This window comes from Elgaria multicarinata, chromosome 3 (assembly GCF_023053635.1).
Source record: "Elgaria multicarinata webbii isolate HBS135686 ecotype San Diego chromosome 3, rElgMul1.1.pri, whole genome shotgun sequence".
NCBI lineage: Eukaryota > Metazoa > Chordata > Lepidosauria > Squamata > Anguidae > Elgaria > Elgaria multicarinata.
In genome coordinates, this window is record NC_086173.1 from 169,705,669 (window position 1) to 169,727,208 (window position 21,540).

At 46.8% G+C, this 21,540-nt stretch overlaps 3 protein-coding genes and 1 pseudogene across 3 annotated transcripts in view; 2 read left to right on the forward strand and 2 right to left on the reverse strand.

Moving 5' to 3' along the window:
• The window catches only part of LOC134396369 (zinc finger protein 883-like), a 32,191-nt pseudogene extending 19,906 nt beyond the window's left edge, over nt 1-12,285 (forward strand).
• Nucleotides 1-21,540, forward strand: part of LOC134396268 (uncharacterized) — an 853,762-nt gene that overhangs the window by 596,720 nt on the left and 235,502 nt on the right. Inside the window, 2 exon segments of the mRNA XM_063122688.1 lie at nt 19,260-19,386; nt 19,639-19,742. Of these exon segments, the coding sequence (XP_062978758.1) occupies nt 19,260-19,386; nt 19,639-19,742 (231 nt within the window).
• Nucleotides 1-21,540, reverse strand: part of LOC134396301 (zinc finger protein 420-like) — a 207,773-nt gene that overhangs the window by 74,434 nt on the left and 111,799 nt on the right. The window lies entirely within an intron of this gene.
• LOC134396430 (zinc finger protein 239-like) overlaps nt 1-21,540 on the reverse strand; it is a 193,426-nt gene that overhangs the window by 60,097 nt on the left and 111,789 nt on the right. The gene's annotated exons all lie outside the window — the stretch shown is intronic.

Below are 21,540 nucleotides of genomic sequence, written 5' to 3' on the forward strand. Positions count from 1 at the left end.
ACTCTAGATGCTCCCGCCGCTTTAACTGCGGTGATGAAGAGGGAATTTCACCAGGTGCTGCAAGCATGCAAAGGACACCTTCTGAAATTCCCTTTTCTATGCAACTGTTAAAGATACAGGAGCCCTGTCCTCCTTTCCATAGGGTCACCATAGTAAACCCATGATGCAAAGAACCGCCCTGGATCCGGCGAAGCCCCCAGAAGGAGCAGGCGGGGCGGCTGCGGGGATAAAAGCCCCCTTCCCAGGTCCGCGTCCCTGCCAGGAGCCCGACGGAGGACCCTCTACGGCTCTGTAGTGTTGTCTCCATCGTAGGGTTAAAGAGAGCGAGTGTGCTGGGTCCTAGAGAGGCCCTATGAAGAGCCTAGGCTGTTTGAATGCACTCACTTCCGTCTTCCCTCCCACCCTTGGGAAAGCAGCCTGGGAGGTTTGCATGGAGTTTGCAGCCTCAGCCTCTCTTCCCCTGCAGAGGAGCAGGTGGGTGCAAGATGCAAGGGGGTCCCAGGGGGTGGAGGGGGTGGAAAGAGACCCCCTAAGGCAGCCAAAGGCAGGGGGGCTGGTCCAGGGTAGGGGGTGGGTGGGAAGAGAGACAGAGCCCCCCTGCCACCCCCAGGCGGCTGACCCACTTGGGGGCCCCTCCAGGAGACCCCCACCTTGCACCTCCTTCCTCCCCCATCATTAGAATCATAGAAGCATAGAATAGCAGAGTCGGAAGGGGCCTCCAAGGCCATCGAGTCCAACCCCCTGCTCAATGCAGGAATCCGCCCTAAAGCATCCCTGACAGATGGTGTTCCAGCTGCCTCTTGAAGGCCTCTAGTGTGGGAGAGCCCACAACCTTAGGAGATCAGGGAAGGGAAGTCTGGAGAAAGGGGGGTCTGGTAGGGACACAAGAGGAAAGGTGCCGGGTGGGGAGGAGGAATGTCCCACCTGTGGGCAAAAAGCCTGCCCTGGTGTCACGTTTGCATTGCATTTTTTGTTTTCTTTCCTCTCCCTGTTTTAAACCTAGTGAATAAATACCATGGGATATTAAAAAAAAATGTAGTCTCAAAGCCTTCAAAATAAAACACCGGAGCTTTTTATTAGGATGTACTATATCAAATGTCTGTACTTGCCCCAGGGGAAACCAGGCCCTCCTATAGGGATACATCAACCCTGGGCTGCTTTCCATAAGGAATCTGGATGAGGCACCCGGAGGACTGAAGAATTCCCCCCCCCACTCCGTTTGAGACAGGAAGGAGAGTTTTCAAGTCCAAGTGGAAGCAGAGATGCAGAAGAGAGAAAAGATGAAAGAGCAAAAGTTTGCTGGCCCTGAGGCAGGAAATAGGCCCCGTATCATCCAGGAAGGGAGCAGCGCAGAGCTCTGGGAAAGGACAGTGCAGGAGATCCTCTCTGAGAGCAACACCAGCTCAGACACGGAGCGCCAGTGCTTCAGAGACTTCTACTACCAGGATGCCAAAGGGCCCCGAGAGGTTTGCAGCCGTCTCCACCACCTTTGCCGCCAGTGGCTGAAGCCAGAAAGGAACATGAAAGCTGAGATGCTGGACCTGGTGGTCCTGGAGCAGTTCCTGGCTGTCCTGCCCCCGGAGATGGAGAGCTGGGTCAGAGAGTGTGGAGCGGAGACCAGTTCCCAGGCGGTGGCCCTGGCAGAAGGCTTCCTCCTGAGCCAGGCAGAGGACCAAGAGCAGGTGAGAGCATTTCATCTTGATAACTAACAGGGACTGTGTTCTTAATACTTCCCTCAACTTGTTTTTGCATGTCCTTTAAGGAAGGGATGCCCCAATTTCCTACCCACCCACCCACCACACCGCCAAGAATAGTTGTACGTCACGTTTGGAGCAGGGCTTCCTCGGAGGATCTTTGACAAAAAATATGCAGCATGTTCCTAAGCTTATTTATTTATTTATTTATTTATTATTGGCATCTGTGTCAAATGACTGGAGAATGGCCGACATAACACTGATTTACAGGCTGATTACCTTAATGTCTATTCATGTTAAATTGGTTTAAAGCATCATTAAAGGTAAAATGTAGCAGGACAAGCCGTGCTGAAAAAGAATCAACATGGCTTCCTTATTTATTTATTTATTTATTTATTTATTGCACTTATATACCGCTCCCATAGCCAGGGCTCTCTGGGCGGTTTACAGAAATTCTAAAATTAAGATTAAAACGAGTATACAAAATTTTAAATTCTAAAAACACAGAACATACACACATAAAGCATTAAAAACCGTTAAAAAACTAAACATGTGGGTGATTAAGATGTGTCACCATATGCCTGAGCAAAGAGGAAAGTCTTAACCTGGCGCTGGAAATATAGCAGCGTTTGCGCCAGGCGAGCCCCGTCAGGGAGATCCATAGTCTGGGGGCCACCACCGAAAAGGCCCTGTCCCTTGTTAAAGGTAGGTCCTGCCTTACTAACCGTTTAGAGTTCTTTGAGAGTGTCAATAAAGCTATAGAAAGGGGTGATCCAGTAGACATTATTGACTTGGGCTTGTAAAAGGCTTTTGACCAAGGCTCTCAAGAAAGACTCCTGAGCAGACTTAGCAGTCACGAAATAAGAGGGCAAGGCCTCTTGTGGGTCAGTAGCTGGTTCAAGACCAGAAAGTTGGAATGAATGAAAAATTCTCTCAATGGGAGGGTGGGGGTTGTCAATAGTGGGGTCCCACAGGGATCGTATTTCGACCAAATGCTTTTCAACATAAGTGATCTGGAATTAGGAGTGAACAAGTTTGCTGATGACACTGAAATTATTTAAAGAGCTTAAAGCACAAAGGGATTGTAAGAAGCTCCAAAGGGATCTCTCCAAAGGTGGAGAATGAGGGTCTGAATGACAAATGGAGAAGAGAAGATTGAGGGGAGACATGATAGCACTCTTCAAATACTTAAAAGGTTGTCACACAGAGGAGGGCCAGGATCTCTTCTCGATCCTCCCAGAGTGCAGGACACGGAATAACGGGCTCAAGTTAAAGGAAGCAAGATTCCAGCTGGACATCAGGAAAAACTTCCTGACTGTTAGAGCAGTATGACAATGGAACCAGTCACCTAGAGAGGTCGTGGGCTCTCCCACACTGGAGGCCTTCAAGAGGCAGCTAGACAACCATCTGTCAGGGATGCTTTAGGGTGGATTCCTGCATTGAGCATGGGGGTTGGACTCAATGCCCTTGTAGGCCCCTTCCAACTCTGCTATTCTATGATTCTAAGTGGGCAAGAAGACGTGAATGAGACTGGAGCAGGCAGGGACCATCAGAGCCTGCTTCACTTTGAAACTCCCTCCCCCCAGGGCTAACATCATCACCCAGTGGGGAAGAAGGAGGAGCTGTTCATCTGCCCCTCCATCGGGAGATGAGAGGACGGAGCAGGGCCTCCCCACCAGCCTAAACAGTCTCCTTCATTTCTTTTTATTTTCTCCCTCTTCCCTCCCCATCCCCTTTTCCTTGTGTGTTGTGTCTTTTTTAGAATGTAAGCCTGAGGGCAGACTGTCTTCTTTACTGATAAATTGTAAGCCGCTCCGAGAGTGTTTTTGGCTGAGGTGTGGGATAACAATACTCTAAATAAGTAAATAAATATAAGTGTAAAGTGATGCACATTGGGGCATCTGTCAACCATCTGTCAGGGATGCTTTAGGGTGGATTCCTGCATTGAGCAGGGGGTTGGACTCGATGGCCTTGTAGGCCCCTTCCAACTCTGCTATTCTATGATTCTATACTGCTTAACCACAAAATGGTTAAGGGACTGCATTAAGGTTAATGCAGTCCGTGAACCGTTTTGTGGTTAAGCAGCGTGGTTTAGCGTGTTGTCTGAACGGGGCCCGTGAGATCTTGAGGTTGCAGTGGACAACTCAATGAAAATGTCCACCCGGTGTATGCCCTCTGAAATGAAAAGCAAACTCCATGTTAGGCATAATTAGGAAATGAATTGAGAATAATACTGCAAGTATACAACTGCCCTTGTACAAATTTATGATGGGACGAAATCTAAGAATATTGTGTACGGTTCTGGTCATGAAAAATGTTATTGCAGAGCTGGAAAAAAATGGGGCAGAAAAGAGCAACTGAAACGATCAAGGGGCTGGAGCATCTCCCCTATGAGGGAAATTTGCAACAGCTGCTGGGATTGTGTTTGGAGTGGAGAATGTGGATAGAGAGAGATTTTTCTGCTTCTCCCTTAATACTAGAACCCAGCGGGGTCATCCCATGAAGCTGATAGGTGGGAGACTCAGGACAGATCAAAAGAAGGACTTCTTCACGCAACACATCGTTAAATTATGGAACTCACTGCCACAAGATGTAGTGATGGCCTCCCATTTGGATGGCTTTCAAAGGGGGTTGGATGAATTCCTGGAGGAGAAGGCTATCCATGGCTACGGGTCTTGATGGCTATGTGTAACCTCCAGTATCAGAGGCAGTAAGCCTGTATGCACTAGTATGGAACTCACTACCACAAGGCATAGTGATGGCAGATCCCCCCGACACAAGAGAAATAGCATTCATAGGCACCAAATTGCTGAACGTACACCGGAAAATGCAGGGTGTTGGGGAAGGTCTAGGAGGTTCTCGCTTTCCTCCTGGTTGGTTTTTGGAGGGTGTTGATGTTGGAAAATTATTAGTTCTAGATGCTCAGAGTGTTAATTCTGAGCTCATAACCTGTTGGAAACTACAGGCAGTAGTAGCAGTGGCTCTCAGCTTAGGACGCAGCAAAGACCAATGAGGCAAAGGATTCCTTGTAAGTTAAAAGTAAATCCTTTACTGACAGTTATAATAATTTAGTTATGGCAGCACATATACAAATACTCACAGATGTTCAATTAATACAGCATACATCAAGTTGGGGTAAGATGAGAGAAGAGAACAAACATGCAAAACACAGCTACTTATATAGGCAGACCTGTACACTGATGCAATCACTAATTGATTAATTACTGCAAATACATTCCCCACAATAATTCAATAAGTGTCCAGGTGCAATGTTTACCTTTAAGTGATTTTGTTCTGCTGACTCCTCACTTCTTCCAGGTCCTCAGGCAATAGTAAAAACAGTGGAAAAATAAAAACCAGGATCCAATCCAGGATCCAACAGTTGAAGTTCTTTGCTTATGCCAGGGTTGAACTCTTGGCCCCAAAACACACATCCTCGTGTGTTCCACTGATAAAAACACAACTTAGTGTGCTGTGTGGCTTGGAGGGTAGGTCAACTTGAGAAGGAGCCCTGAAATGCAAAGTGATTGGGAAACGCTGCCCTTGGCCTTGACCTGACCCATTTCTTTCCTTCTCTAATCCCTCTTCCCTGCCTGGGATCCTCCCTCCTGCTCCAAGTCCAGTGGATGTTGGCCAAAGTGCCCACAGATTTCCCTGAGGCAGAGAAGGCTCCACCGGGCACCACACAGAGGCCACTGGACAGGTGGATCTTGCAGGAGGATGATGGAGGACCCTCCTCACTGGGTAAGGATTAGTGGACGTATTTCCCCATGGTCTCCCTCCCTAAATTATGCCTGAGGTGCATGACTGCCTTAACGTTCTCCTGGAGCCTGATTTGGGGGACGGGGGAGGGGAGATAGACTTCTTCTTCTAGATGCTCAAAAAAGATATGAGGTTTAGTAGTGTGGATGGTCATGGATTCCACTTAAATAGCAAAATGCAATTGCTTAAGAACTATAACTTATTTCCCACCTTGTCTTCTTCACAGGGAGCAGAGAAACTTGCAGAGAGAGTGAACTGATCCTGGGGGATCCTTCTAAGCCTCCTTTGCTTTGCGGTGGAGCGGAAGCAGTTTCTGCACAGCCTGGGCAGGTAGGGGAGTCCTGGGGGCCTCTGTCCCCTGCACATCTCTTTGGTCCTGGAAGAACCTGCCTCTTTAGCCTTTGCTCCGCTCCAAGATGGCTGCTAGAAGGCCTTGACTGTCACTCACGAAGCTCTGGCATTCAGAAGGAGGACCTCACCAGCCTTGATTTTAAGTATTGCTACATAATGCGCAAGGAGAACCTCAATTCTTTTTCTGCTTTCAGGGTCCGGTGGCCTTTGAGGAGGTGGCTGTGCATTTCTCGGAGGAGGAGTGGGCTCTGCTGGATCCAGGCCAGAGGACTCTGCACAAGGAAGTCATGGAGGAGAATCATGGGATCCTGGCCTCTCTGGGTAAGGAATGGGATTCCTCTGGGTAAGGCTCCCTCTCTGCCTTCTTGCCAGATCCTGGAAGGTGGAATTTCAGCTCTTCTTTCTTTGTGTCAGTGCATAATACAAATGTCATTGAGGGCAACAGTGCCTGGGCCTTGTTCCTGGGATACTCTAGTCCAGAGAAAGCTCACCAGGTGATGTACATAAAGCCATAAAGGTGTAGTATCCTGTCCAACCTTTACCTGTTGGCGTTCTTATAATCACTGTGAGACTTGGTTGTTGGTTTGACTCCAGAAAATAAACAGAGCCCAAAGAGCACCCAACTGAGTACAGTTAAACACTTAACAAAAGGCCATTATGTGTCTGTGTACGCTCCTACACATATAAATTATTACACCCAACACGGATTCTTAAAGGCAAGTTGCAAAAGTGTTTAATGCAGAATAGCCAATTATCTTTACACTCAAGGTTATATATCATAAGGATAACGAATTACATATAGTTGTGACAGGAATTACAATTTAACCACCCTTCCAGCTGAAGGAATGAGTTTCTTTTAAATTATTATTAAGTTCATATTCTTTGTTCACAGCTGGATGTCCTTCCAGTTGGGTCTTCCCATCTCTAAGAAGGGACCAAGATCTATGCCGTTGGCACCTGATCTGCAATTGCCTTATCAACATGAATTCAGAGCAAGGTTTAACAATCACGACTTCTTCTTTCCTGTTGGGTCTATTCCTTTGAAACGTGGGCTACCTTTCAATGGCTATATGCCACTCCTTCGTCTTTTTTGGGGGGAAACTTCTCCGAGTCTGGTCTGATAGTTGAAGCTGTATTCAGATACGGAGAGCTGAGGAGAGCACCATCCCAAAAGCTTGGTCCGGGCGGGTCTGCCTAAGCGGAGGCCATTACTGAGACATCACAAACTACAGCAAGGCAGTAAAAAGCAGCGCATGTGCAATGACAATGCTCTGTTTGGGTGGGACATGCCCCCTTGGTGCTTGACACGCCCTAAGGGGCCGGGCATGTTGGTGGGCATGCCCCCTTGGGGGCCAGACATGCTGTCCTTTTTGATTTCCAAAATAGATTCACCCTAAACACGTCTACGGAATTGAACTTCCCAACAGGTCTCAGTGATGCATAACAGATGGTCCCCAACACCCTGTATTAGGATCTCAACAACATCCTGTTCTCTCCCGTGCTCTGTGGGTTACTATGTGGACATCAGAGGCCATGGGCCTTACAGTTACCCACTTTCCCTACTCTATTGATGTAGAAATTACTGGGCTCTCCCTCCACTGTCTTTCCTTTTCATTTGGGTTCTTGTCCCCAATTCATGGCTCAGTAGTTAACCCTTGATGTCCCCACCTCAGGAGTCAGTATAAAGCCCTTTCGATCAGCTTTCATGAATGGCACCAAACGTGTTCCAGGGACACCATGCTCTGTGGGTAGATGAAGCTTTGGCAGTTCTGTCGTCATGAAGGAATCGTTGCCTGATCTGAGTCCGAATCCTCCGCAAGGGAGGAGCATCAAATCTCATGACGTGGCCCTGGTGGCTCATGAATCCCGGTGGCTTTCCCTGGCTTGCTCTTGCAGTTTCCTGCAGTGGCTCCAGCGGTCAATAGGATTGCTCCCAAATACACTGAAATGAATTGGAAAGCTTTGCCACCTTCACAGTTTTCTGGGAGCTGAAGGCAATGAAACACTTGGGCTGATGGCCGCAATACACCCAGAGGAAAACTCTCTGGAGACCTGACAAAAGATTGACAGAAGCTCATTTATGGACTTATTCTGTGGCAGTGATGGCTGCAAACCCATCTAACTTTGCAGGCATGCTTGCGTCTGCATAATGTCAAAGAAGTTACAGATAATTTATTTATTTATTTATTTATTTATTTATTTATTTATTTATTACATTTTTATACTGTCCAATAGCTGAAGCTCTCTGGGCGGTTCACAAAAATTAAAACCATAATAAAACAACCAACAGGTTTAAAGCACAAATACAAAATACAGTATAAAAAGCACAACCAGGATAAAACCATGCAGCAAAATTGATATAAGATTAAATTACAGAGTTAGAACAGTAAAATTTAAATTTAAGTTAAAATTAAGTGTTAAAATACTGAGAGAATAAAAAGGTCTTCAGCTGGTGACGAAAGGAGTACAGTGTAGTTGCCAGGAGGACCTCTCTGGGGAGCTCATTCCACAGCCAGGGTGCCACAGCGGAGAAAGCCCTCCTCCTAGTAGCCACCTGCCTCACTTCCTTTGGCAGGGGCTCACGGAGAAGGGCCCCTGTAGATGATCTTAATGTCTGGGCAGGTACATATGGGAGGAGGCGTTCCTTCAAATAACCTGGCCTCAAACCGTTTAGGGCTTTTAATGTCAATACCAGCACTTTGAATCGGGCCCGGACCTGGACTGGCAGCCAATGAAGTTGGCATAATGTGATCTCGCTGACCAGTCCCTGTTAGTAAACAGGCTGCCCTGTTTTGTACCAGCTGAAGCTTCCGGACCGTTTTCAAAGGCAGCCCTACATATAACTCATTGCAGTAATCCAAATGAGAGTTTATCAGAGCATGGGTAACTGTAGCACCACCTTCTGGAATTGGCCATCCAAGTAGGAGCGGAACCACTGCAACGCAGTACCTCCAACTCCCAGCTCAGACAACCTATCCAGAAGGATACCATGGTCGATGGTATCGAAGGCCGCTGAGAGGTCCAGGAGGATCAATAGGGTCGCACTCCCCCTGTCTCTCTCCTGGCAAAGGTCATCCCACAGGGCGACCAAGGCAGTTTCCGTTCCAAAACCAGGCCTAAAACCTGATTGAAATGGATCTAGATAATCCATTTCATTCAAGAGTGCCTGGAGTTGTCCTGCCCCGCTCAAGCACTTTGCCCAGGAAAGGGATATTAGCCACTGGCCGGTAGTTGTTAACAACCTCCGTGTCCAGATTAGGCTTCTTCATATGATCATGTAGTTCCCCATGGAAAGAAGATTATAGCACATTCAGAAGCTTTCTCTGGACAGTCTGCTTTCCATTTTGTGATACATCTAGACAGCAGGACAAACTTAATTTTGAAATATAGGTCTGTAAAATTAGTGCAACTGAACAAGATGGTCTAGGAGGAAGCCCTGACCGAGGTTTTCCAAATCCCCTGAGACATTGAGACATTGAGAAGAACCATGAGGGTTGAATTCACACTTTCCAGTTAAATGATCCGCTAGAACAAAATGGCAGATTTTAAGTGCCTTTGGTTTTTACAGTATTTTATGTCGTTCATTTCCTCTTTGAGCTACTTTGAAAGTGTTATATATAAATGAAAGTGCTGTATGCCACTATATTGAAAATCAGAGGATATTTAATCTGTTTGGAAGGTTCTGCCTCTCCACTTTTTATCCTGTTAATCAAATCAGAAAACCATTTGTTTTGTTCCCTGATTTCAGGACGATTTCTGTGTTTATTTTTTCAGGCAAGCGCAGGAAGAGCAAGAAAGATGGCCTTGACCAGAGAAGGAAAACTGCAGCTGAAGAGAAGAGGGAAAACAAATTCATTTCTTTTGAAGGGTCAGATGTCCGTAAAATTCCAATACTAGAAGAACCAAGAAGGAGGAAGGTGCAAAAGAAAAGCTCTCTATATATAAAGATTCAGAAGATTCACATTGCCAAATATCAACAATTTCACACAGAAGAAAAAAGATTTCAGTGCTTGGAGTGTAAGAAGCAATTCCATTTCAACTCACAACTTCAATTACATAAAAGAATTCACTCAGGAGAGAAGCCCTTTAAATGCCTAGAGTGCGGAAAGAGCTTTGCTCACAGCACAGACTTTAAGCGACATCAAAGAATCCACACCAGAGAGAAGCCCTTTAAATGCTTAGAGTGTGGAAAAAGTTTCACTGTGAACAGCCACCTTAGACGACATCAAAGCACTCACACAGGGGAGAAGCCCTATGAATGCTTAGAGTGTGGAAAGGGCTTTGTTTGCAGTGCAGAACGAAAACAACATCAAAGAATTCACACAGGCGAAAAGCGCTATAAATGCCTAGAGTGTGGAAAGAGCTTTACTCGCAGCACAAACTTAAATCAACATCAAAGCTCTCATACAGGTGAGAAGCCCTATAAATGCCTAGAGTGCGGAAAGAGCTTTGTTGACATTGCAGGCCTAAAGCAACATCAAAGAATTCACACAGGTGAGAAGCCCTATGAATGCCTAGGGTGTGGAAAGAGCTTTGCTCACAGGACAAGCCTTAAAGAACATCAAAGAATTCACACAGGCGAGAAGCCCTATAAATGCCTAGAGTGCGGGAAGAGCGTTGCTCACAGCACAAACCTAAAGCAACATCAAAGAATTCACACAGGCGAAAAGCCTTATGAATGCCTAGAGTGTGGAAAGAGCTTTTCTCACAGCACAAACCTAAAGCAACATCAAAGAATGCATATAGGCGAGAAGCCCTATAAATGCCTAGAGTGCGAAAAGGGCTTTGTTGACAGTGCAGGCCTAAAGCAACATCAAAGAATTCATACAGGCGAGAAGCCCTATGAGTGCCTAGAGTGCAGAAAGAGTTTTGCTCACAGAGCAAGCCTTAAAAAACATCAAAGAATTCACACAGGCGAGAAGCCATATAAATGCCTAGAATGTGGGAAGAGCTTTGCTCACAGCACAGACCTAAAGCAACATGGAAGAGTTCACACAGGAGAGAAGCCCTATAAATGCCTAGAGTGTGGAAAGAGGTTTGGTCACAGGACAAGCCTTAAAGAACATCAAATAATTCACACAGGCGAGAAGCCCTATAAATGCCTAGAGTGCGGGAAGAGCTTTGCTCACAGTGCAGGCCTAAAGCAACATCAAAGAATTCACACAGGCGAAAAGCCCTATGAATGCTTAGAGTGTGGAAAGAGCTTTGCTTGCAGTACAAGCCTAAACCGACATCAAAGCTCACACACAGGCGAGAAGCCCTATAAATGCCTAGAGTGCGGTAAGGGCTTTGTTGACAGTGCAGGCCTAAAGCAACATCAAAGAATTCACACAGGTGAGAAGCCCTATGAATGCCTAGAGTGCGGAAAGAGCTTTGCTCACAGGACAAGCCTTAGAGTACATCAAAGAATTCACACAGGCGAGAAGCCCTATAAATGCCTAGAGTGTGGGAAGAGCTTTGCTCACAGCGCAGACCTGAAGCAACATCAAAGAATTCACACAGGCGAGAAGCCCTATGAATGCCTAGAGTGTGGGAAGAGCTTTGCTCACAGGACAAGCCTTAAAGAACATCAAAGAATTCACACACGCGAGAAGCCCTATAAATGCCTAGAGTGTGGAAAGAGCTTTGCTCACAGGACAGGCCTTAAGCAACATCAAAGAATTCACACCAAGGAGAAGCCATAAAAGTGCTCCAAGTTTGGAAAGCAATTCCACCATGGAATGCACCGTCCCCCTCGTGAAACAATCCACTCAGGTGAGAAGCACTATGACTGCTTTGTATGTAGAAAGCGCTTTTGTCAGAGCACACAATGTAACTTGCATCAAAGAATTCACTCAGGAGTAAAGCTTTTTCAGTGCTCTGAATGTGGAGTCCCGGATGTACTCTTGATTTTGTTTCTGCTCCAAGTTGTGACATTGGCAGTCTGAAGTTTTGGGGAGGTTGTGTCAGGGTCCAAGTTTGCTGCTTCCATTGTGTCCCTGAGCAGCCATCCAGCGGATTTCTTCTTGGTGGTCCAGGGGCTGTCAATTCCCTCTACAGCCAGCCAATGGGGCCCTGGCCTTGGGAAAGACCCACTGTGACCTTTATGCATTGTACTTGGAGGACAAAATTGCTTGTCTCCGTAGTGAGCTTGATGCTGTTGTTAGCGCAGCTCCAGTTGAAGGGTCTGATGCCCCCATCTGCCCAATCTTGTCGGATCAGTTCCAGTTTTTGCGGCCTGGGGATGTGGACAAAGTGTTTGCAGCAATGCAGCCAACCACTTCCCCTCTCGATCCCTGTCCCTCCTGGCTACTAAAAGGTAGCCGATGGTGTGTGACTGGGTGGGTCCAGGGAGTGATAAATGCTTCCCTTTGGACAGAGGTAGTCCCTGCTGTCCTTAAGGAGGCCGTGGGGTGACCACTCCTGAAGGAGCCCACCCTGGACTCAGTGGTAGTAAACAACTACCACCCAATCACAAACACCCCCTTCCTAGGGAAGATACTTGTGGTGGAGCAACTGTAGGCACTCTTGAAGGATACTGATTATCTAGACCCATTCCTGTCTGGGTTTCGATCTAGTTACAGGATTGAATCAGCCCTGGTCACCCTGATGGATGACCTTTATTGTGAAGACAGGGGTGTGCAACTGTGTTAATTCTACTCCATCTTTCCTCGTATTTTGTTCCATCAACCATGGTATCCTCCTGGATCAACCCCCTGATATGGGCATCGGAGGCTCTGTGGTACAGTGGTTCCAGTCCTGCATATGGGGCTGATTTCAGAGTTAACATGGGGTGTTTAGTCCTTGGCCCCTTGGCAATTGAGTTATGGGGTTCTGCAGGGTACCCTCTTGTTCCCAATGTTGTTCAACGTCTATCTGAAGCCCCTGGTCATTCGGGGATATGGAGTCAAACACCATCAGTATGTTAATGACATGTAGCTCTACCTGCCTGTGACATATGAGTCAGGTGAGGCTGTGCAAGTCCTGGACCAGTGCCAAGACTCAGCAATGGGCTGGATGAGGACCTACAAACTTTGACTCAATCCAGTCAAGGTGGAGGTACTGTTAGTAGCTGGTTCGTCCCTCTGGATAGAGGATGTTCAACCTGTTCTAGGGAGGGTTGCACTCCCCCTAACAGATTGGGTTTGTAGTTTAGGGGTGTAACTATCACCTGAGGCAGAGGTGGACTCAGTGGCACTGAGCACTTTTTATCAGCTTAGGCTGATATACCCACTGTGCCCTTATCCGGACAGAGATAGCCTATCCATGCTCTGACAACCTCTCGGTTGGATTCCTGCAATGCATTATATGTTGGGCTGCATTTGAAAATGGTCCAGAAACTTCAGCTAGTCCAAAACAGGGCTGCAAGATTGTTAACAGGGACTGGCCAATGAGACCACATTATGCCAGTCCTTTTCCAGCTGCACTGGCTGCCAGTCCAGGTGTGGGCCCAATTCAGAGTGCTACTATGAACATCCAAAGCCCTCCAAAGTTTGGGGCCAGGTTATCTGAAGGCGTGCCTCCTCCCATATGTCACTGCCTGGTCCCTAAAGTCCTCTTCTGGGATCTTTCTCTGTGAGCACCTGTCAAAGTAAATGAGGCAGGTGGCTACCAGGTTGGAGAACCTTTTCTACTGTGGGATAAATGCCGAGTTCTACACCTAGGAAAAAGAAACTAAATGCACAGTTACAAATGGGGGATACTTGGCTCAGCAATACTACAAGTAAGAACGATGTTGGAAATATTGTAGATCAGAAGCTGAATATGAGCCAACAGTGTGATGTGGCTGCAAAAAAAGCAAATGCTATTCTGGGCTGCAGTAATAGAAGGATAGCTTCCAAATCACGCAAGGTACTGGTTCCCCTCTATTCGGCGCTGGTTAGGCTCATCTTGAGTATTGCGTCAAGTTCTGGGCACCACACTTCAAGAAGGACATAGAGAAGCTGGAGTGTGTTACAATATAAATAAATAAATAAATAATAGAGAGAACTGCACATGTTTAGCCTGGAGAAGAGAAGACTGATGGGAGACATGATAACACACTTCAAATACTTGAAAGGTTGTCACACGGAGGAGGGCCAGGAACTATTCTTGATCATCCCATAGTGCAGGACACAGAATAATGGGCTCAAGTGACAGGAAGCCAGATTTCGGATGGACGTCAGGAAATCTTTAAAGTGGATTCCTGCATTGAGCAAGGGGTTGGACTGGATAGACTCATAGGCCCCTTTCAACTCAGCTATTCTATGGTGTTTTTTTTAATTGTTAGCAAGATGGCTGAGAGTAAAACAGTGGAAGGATTCCAAAGGCCGTCATATTGAAAGCTGATTGCAGAGTGCTCTCCTGAAGAAACGGACACAAAAGTTAAGGATAGCTGGAGGACAATCAAAGCCAGGTTTGAAGGGGGATGGATGAAACGTACTGAATTTGGAAATAATGGGCCTGTTCAGGCAAGACGCTATGCCAAGATTCCCCCGCCAACCCTTTCACAGCAAGTGGTTTAGCTCAAAGTGCTTAAACACTGTAGCTTAGCATGTTGTCTGAACAGGGTCACCGTAGATCATGGGCTGAGGCCTCCAGGGCTCTGGAGAGCATCGATGGAAGGAAACAAGGCTCCCTTTCAATGTGTCTGAAATGAAATGTGGGGTGTCAATTGATGAGTGAGTAATTAAGAATTGTGAGCATTGAACTAAGAAGTATTAAAGATCTAAATGATCAATTCATATTTTAATACCAGGCAGGAATTGAAATGTTAATAAATTCAGATATTGTTTGATGTATGTAACCAGAACTAAAGAAGAAAAATAATTTAAAAAATGGAAACGGAAAGGAAAAGAGCAGGGAGAAAGCCTGTTCAATGAGGGTTTCCTGGCATACAATGGACCTTGTGCCATGGATGGGACTGTGATTTCCTTCCGGGTTACTTAGCAGGATGACCACAGCGCCCTTCTTGCTTGGTGGCAAAGCACTTGGGCTGAGAGTGTTTAGGACCGCCAAAGGGCCTGGCATCTTCACCAGTGACTTTACCTGCACTCAGGTGGGTCCTTCTTTGTGCTTCCGTTCTGTCCAATGCCCTCTGGTTGATGTAGGCAAAGGGCTCGTTCTTGGGACACAGAATGACGTTGCCACAGGACCACGTACTTCTGCCTCACTCAAGGCAGTCCCGGAGACAGCAGTGACAATGTCCGTGAGTCCCAATGCCTGAGTCTGGGACCTTGTTCATGTCTTCTCCAACATTGGAGGCTTTAAAATCGTTTTTTCAAGGTGGGGGTTAAAAAAAAAAAAGCAATACCAATACAATGACCTCGGACACAATTGATTTCAAAATTAAATTGAAGCGGATTTTGAGATTGAACACCCTGTCTCCACAGGAGATAAATAAAGAGTTGGAATTTTTACCACTCTTGTAAATCTGGAGTTTTCAGACATTCCCTGATGTTTGCATGATGTGAGAAGACCTTGACTGAATCACCCAGTCATGGGAATACCTGTAGAAAACTCAAAGAAAAAGGCTTGTCCGAAGGTATAAATAGCATAGGCTTCCTCAAAGCACATCTAGTCAACGGTGAATAAACTCGTGAGGTCTTTTTCTTTTTTCCACACACCACATATGGAATTGAACTATGGAATTGGCTAAAGCAAGATGTAGTGATGGCCACCAACTGAGATGGCTTTGAAAGGGGGTTGGATAGGGTGACCCTATGAAAAGGAGGACAGGGCTCCTGTATCTTTAATAGTTGTATTGAAAAGGGAATTTCAGCAGGTGTTACTTGTATATATGGGGAACCTGGTGAAATTCCCTCTTCATCACCACAGTTGAAGCTGCAGGAGCCCTGCCCTCTTTTAAAACTGGTCACTCTAGTATAGCTCCTGCACTTTAACTGTTGTGATGAAGAGGAAATGTATGTTTTAAACTTTGTAAGGCCGCCTTGAGGCCCAGCATTGGGCAAAAGGCGGGATAATAATAATAATAATAATAATAACGATGATGATGATGATGATGATGATGATGATGCAAGACGTATTAATGGCCACCAACTTGGATGGCTTTGAAAGGGGGTTGGATACATTCCTGGAGGAGAAGGCTGCTAAGGGCTACTGCTGCTGATGGTTGTGTGCTACCTCAAGTATCTGAGGCATTAAGCCTGTATGCACCAGTTGCTGGGGAACATGGGCGGGAGGGTGCTGCTGCACCCGTGCCATGCTTGTGGGTAGACCGGTTGTGTGAAGGGAGCGCTGGACTAGAGGGACCCTTGGCCTGATCCAGTCTTATGGCTTTGAGGGGGACAAAACTCCCTTGCGGGGAAGAGAGAGGGGGGCAGCGGAAAGAAGTAGGGAGAATTTCTTGGAGGGTGGAGGGCAGGGGTTCATGGGGGGAGGGGCTGCCCCAGAGGGGGAGGGCAAGGGGTGTTCAAAGCTATTGACACCCCATAATATCCGGTGCACATGGCCAGCTGCGTTCTGCGCCCAAAGGGAAACCAAGAGCCAAGAGCCGCCCTGGATCCGGCGAAGCCCCCAGAAGGAGCAGGCGGGGTGGCGATGCTGCTGCAGGGATAAAAGCCCCCTCCAGGTCCGCGTCTCTGCCGGGAGCCCCCGGCCTCTTTTGTGTTGAGTCCATCTAAGGGTTAAAGATGAGGAGAGGGGGATGGGTCCTAGAGCAAAGGCTGGACGATGACCCTCCCTTCCCGCCCCACACTTCCCGCCTCCCACCCCATTGCAAAGCAGGATGGGATCTCCCCATGGCATGCGTGCATGGTGTGTGCAACCGCAACCTCTCTTTCCATGCAGAGGAGCAGGTAAGTGCAAAAGGCAGGGGGGTCGGGGGGGGGAGAGAGGGAGCCCACCTGTCCCCCAGGCGGCTGACCCACTTGGGGCCCCTCCAGGAGACCTCCGCCTTGCACCTCCTGCTCTCCCCATCATTAGGGGATCCTGGAAGGGATGGCTGGAGAAAGGGGGTCTGGGAGGGACACAAGAGGAAAGGTCCTGGGTGGGGAGGAGGAATATCCCACCTGTGGTCAAAAAGTTTTTATAAAAGCTGTTCGTGAAGAAGCACCATGGGACACATTTCCCCCTTTATTTTAGTCACAAGGCCTTGCAAATAAATCTCAAGGTGCTTTTATTAGGACCCGCTAAAAGGCAGTACTTGCCCCTAGGGAATCCAGGCCCTCCTGTAGGGAAACATTTGGTCACAATGGCTTTGGAATCAACCTGGGGTGCTTTCATCATATTTGTTTTAGTACCTTCCTCTTTGATTTATTAAGTGAGCCTGCTGTTTACATGCTAAGAGAGAGGCGAAATCACTGTTACTCGGGTCCCTTTTTGGGACTCTTTTGCTGGGAACAGAGAGGGCTTAGGAGGAAGCCATGGAATGGATTGGGAGTGAAACTGGTTCATCAGCAGACCTGTTTTGCTTTGAGGGCAGAACGTTTTGCTGCCCGGAGCCCCCTCAAAGCAGCTTCCTCTAATGACGGAAAAAAGTTTAGTCTATACTGTTATGTAGTTGAAAGCTTTTATCATTGCATTTCAAGTTTCTAACTCATCTGGAAGTGGGCAAACATTTCTGGACATACATCCCCCCCCCCACACACACTTTCCGCTAGTTTTGGAGCATTTGGGGCCACAGTTTGCATGTTTTCCTTCTCTTTGAGAGAACAAAGAAATTCTTGCTTTGCCCATGTATCTTCTTCACTTTTTGAGGCTGCAGCTGCCATCGCTTCTGATCGAGCTTTTGGGGGTCCAGATGCTTCGGTCCTGAGCAGCTTGAGTCAGTGTTCCCCAACGATTTTATTTTAGTCACTGGTGGAACTCAGACTTCACTATCCTTTTCCATTTTAAAACATCCTCTCTACATTCTGGATTAATTTTTCCTAACTCGACGTTGCTGAGTTCTACACCCTGGGTTCTAAGAGGATCCTCTTCCAACTTTCCTCTGGGTCTGCAACATCCTGATCTCCAGATCTCTGCCTGGGACTGGTAGCTCCACCTTCCTTTTAATTCCACGCCATCCCCACTCTCTTTCCTTCCTTTTCTGCAAAAGTTCAGACTATAATGTTATGTGGCTGAAAGCTTTTAACATTGCATTGAACTAGTTTGGACTGTTGGAAGTTTACCCAAATAACAATTTAACTGCTGCTAGTTGAGTCAAGTAGTCTTTTCACATTCTTTTCTAACAAGCCTTTGCAAGCGTTGTGTATTTTGCATTGCGTATGAAGGTATTTCTTTGTAATTATTACATGTTTCACATTTCACTGCTGTATGTGATGTTCTTTTGCATTTACTGTCTTTATAAACCATTCATTTCTTAAGGCTTCCTTTGTGGCTTGTTTCATTTGTTTAAGAAGTTCAAAGAGCATTCACTGTTCTCTTGCTCAAGATTTAGAAACTCATTTTCAACCAGGAGCCTGATTCCTGTGGAACCGGGGTTGTAGGGACTCATTTGAGACAGGTCCTGGGTATTAAGTCGGCCACAGCTGTATCTAATTCATGGAGCTCCTCCTTTTGAATTCCTACAGGACAGGACAGGAGAAATAGGCAGTGAAGGAAACAGACTTTTTGAGTTGTGCTGGAAGCAGAGATGGAGAAGAGAAAAAAGATGAAAGAGCAAAACTTTGCTGGCTCTGAGACAGAAAAAGCTGCATGTCTCACCCAGGAAGGAAGCAGTGCAGAACTTTGGGAAAGAAGAATGCAGAAGAACCAGCCTGGGAGCAACACCAGCTCAGACGTGCAGGGCCTTCACTTTAGGGGGTTCTGCTACAAGGAAGGTGAGGGACCCCGAGAGGTTTGCAGCCGACTCCACCATCTTTGCTGTCAGTGGCTGAAGCCAGAAAAGCACACAAAAGCTCAGATGCTGGACCTGGTGGTCCTGGAGCAGTTCCTGGCTGTCCTGCCCCCGGAGATGGAGAGCTGGGTCAGAGAATGTGGAGCGGAAACCAGTTCCCAGGCGGTGGCCCTGGCAGAAGGCTTCCTCCTGAGCCAGGCAGAGGACAAAGAGCAGGTGAGAGCATTTCATCCTGATGACTAAAAGGGACTGAAATCTTAATACTTCCCACCAGTAACTCAACTTCTTCCATGTATACACTAGAATGGAATTCACTGCCACAAGACATAGTGACGGCAGATCCCCCCTGAGGAAGAGCATTCATAGGCACGAAATTGCTGAACGTGCAGCGGAAAATGCTGGGTGTTGGGGAACGTCTGGGAGGTTCTCGCTTTCCTCCTGGTTGGTTTTTGGAGGGTGTTGAAGTGCTTTGCTTATGCCAGGGTTGAACTCTTAGCGCCAAAACACACATCCTCGTGTGTTCCACTGATAAAGACCCAACTTAGTGTGCTGTGTGGCTTGGAGGGTAGGTCAACTTGAGAAGGAGCCCTGAAATGCAAAGAAATTTGGGAAACGCTGTCCTTGGCCTTGACCTGACCCTTTTCTTTCCTTCTCTAATCCCTCTTCTCTGCCTGTGATCCTCCCTGCTGTTCCAGGTCCAGGGGATGTTGGCCAGAGCACCCACAGATTTCCCAGAGGCTGAGAAGGCTCCACCGGGCATCACACAGAGGCCGCTGGACGGATGGATCTTGCAGGAGGGTGACGTAGGACCTTCCTCATTGGGTAAGGATTAGTGGGATGTATTTCACCATGGTCTTGAGATACATGAGCTGCCAACGTTCTCCTTGAGTCTGATTTTGCGGGGGGTGGGGGTGAACTGGACGGGACGGGACGGGAAGAGAGACTTTTTCTCTTGATATTAAAAAAATAAATGGGGTTTAGTAGTGTGGATGGACATGGATTCCACTAAAACAGCAAAAATGCAATTGGTTAAGAACTATAACTTATTTCCCACTGTCTTTGCCTAACTCTCAGGGAGCAGAAAAGCCTGCAGAGAAAGTGAACTGATCCTGGGGGATCCTTCTAGGCCTCCTTCGCTTGGTGGTGGAGCAGAAGCGGTTTCTGCACAGCCTGGGCAGGTAGGGGAGTCCTGGGGGCCTCTGTCCCCTGCACATCTCTTTGGTCCTGGAAGAACCTGCCCCTTTAGCCTTTGTTCTCCTCCCAGATGGCTGCTAGGGAGGCCTTGAATGTCACTCTTGAAGGTCTGGATCCTGCAGGAATTCTCACCTTTACATGCATTGCTACATAATGTGTGAGGAGAACATGGTCTTGTTTTCTTGTTTCAGGGTCCAGTGACCTTTGAGGAGGTGGCCGTGCATTTCTCGGAGGAGGAGTGGGCTCTGCTGGATCCAGGCCAGAGGACTCTGCACAAGGAAGTCATGGAGGAGAATCATGGGATCCTGGCATCTCTGGGTAAGGAATGGGACCCCTCTGGGTAAGGCTCCCTCTTTGTCTTCCTGACAGATCCTAGAAGGTGGAAGTATGAGTTTGTGCTTGTGCCATCAGAATTTAAGGCAAACACTCCGAACACCTGACAAAACGTAGATAAAAGCCCATTGATGGACTTATTCTGTGTCAATGATGGCTGCAAACCATGATTGCATCTGCATAACGTTGAATGTTAATGTCCTCCATGGAGGATACACCGGAGAGCAGACTACGGCATTTTCAGAAGCCTGTTCTGAACAGTTTGCTTTCCATTTTGAGGTACCACTAGACAGCAGGACAGACTTCATTTTTGAAATATAGTTCTGTAATAAACAATACTACAACCCAGTGAGATGGTCTAGGAGGATGCCATGACTGAGGGTTTCCAAAGCAACTGGGACAATGAAAAGAACCATGAGGGTAGAATTCCCACTATTCAGTTCCCATTTAAATAATCAGCTAGGACAAAATAGCAGCCTTTACGTGCCTTTTGGATTTACAGTATTTTACATTGATCATTTATTCTTTGAGCTACTTTTTAAGAGTTATGACATATTATCAATGAAAGTACTGTACATCATTCTAGTTCTGAATTCTATTGAACATCAGGGGATATTTAATGTGTTTGGAAGGATCTGCCTCTCAAACCAAATATTTTTGTATTCAGATAATGAAATAGGCAAACCATTTGGTTTGTTCCCTGATTTCAGGAAAAATTCTTTTTTTCTATTCTTGCAGGTGATCGCAGGGAGAACAAGGAAAACGGCATAAACCAGAGAAGGAAAACTCAAACTGAAGAGAAGTGGAGAATCAAATCCATTTCTTTGGAAGGGTCAGACATCCGTGAAAGTCCAATACTAGAAGGACCAAGTAAGAGGAACATTCACAATAGGAAGGCACAGAGGAAAAGCTCTCAGGACATAAAAACTCCGAAGATTCACCTTACCAAATGTCAACAATTTCACACAGAAGAGAAAAGATGTCAGTGCTTGCAAAAAAAAATTCACTTTGGAGATAAGCCCTATAAATGCTCAGAGTGTGGAAAGAGCTTTGCTCGAAGCACACACCTTAGGCGACATAAAAAAAATCACTCCTGGAAGAAGACCAATGAATGCTCAGAGTGCGGACAGATCTTTGCTTACTGGTCAGAACTTAAGGAACATCAAAGAAATCATACAGGGGGAAAGCCCTATGAATGCCTAGAGTGCGGAAAGAGCTTTGCTCGCAGCACACACCTTAAGCGACATCAAAGCACTCACTCAGGTGAGAAGCCCCATGAATGCTCAGAGTGCAGAAAGAGCTTTGCTCACAGCACACAACTTAAGGAACATCAAAAAATTCACACAGGGAAGAGGCCCTATAAATGCATAGAGTGCGAAAAGAGCTTTGCTCACAGCACGACCCTTAAGCGACATCAAAGTATTCACACAGGAGAGAAGCCCTATAAAT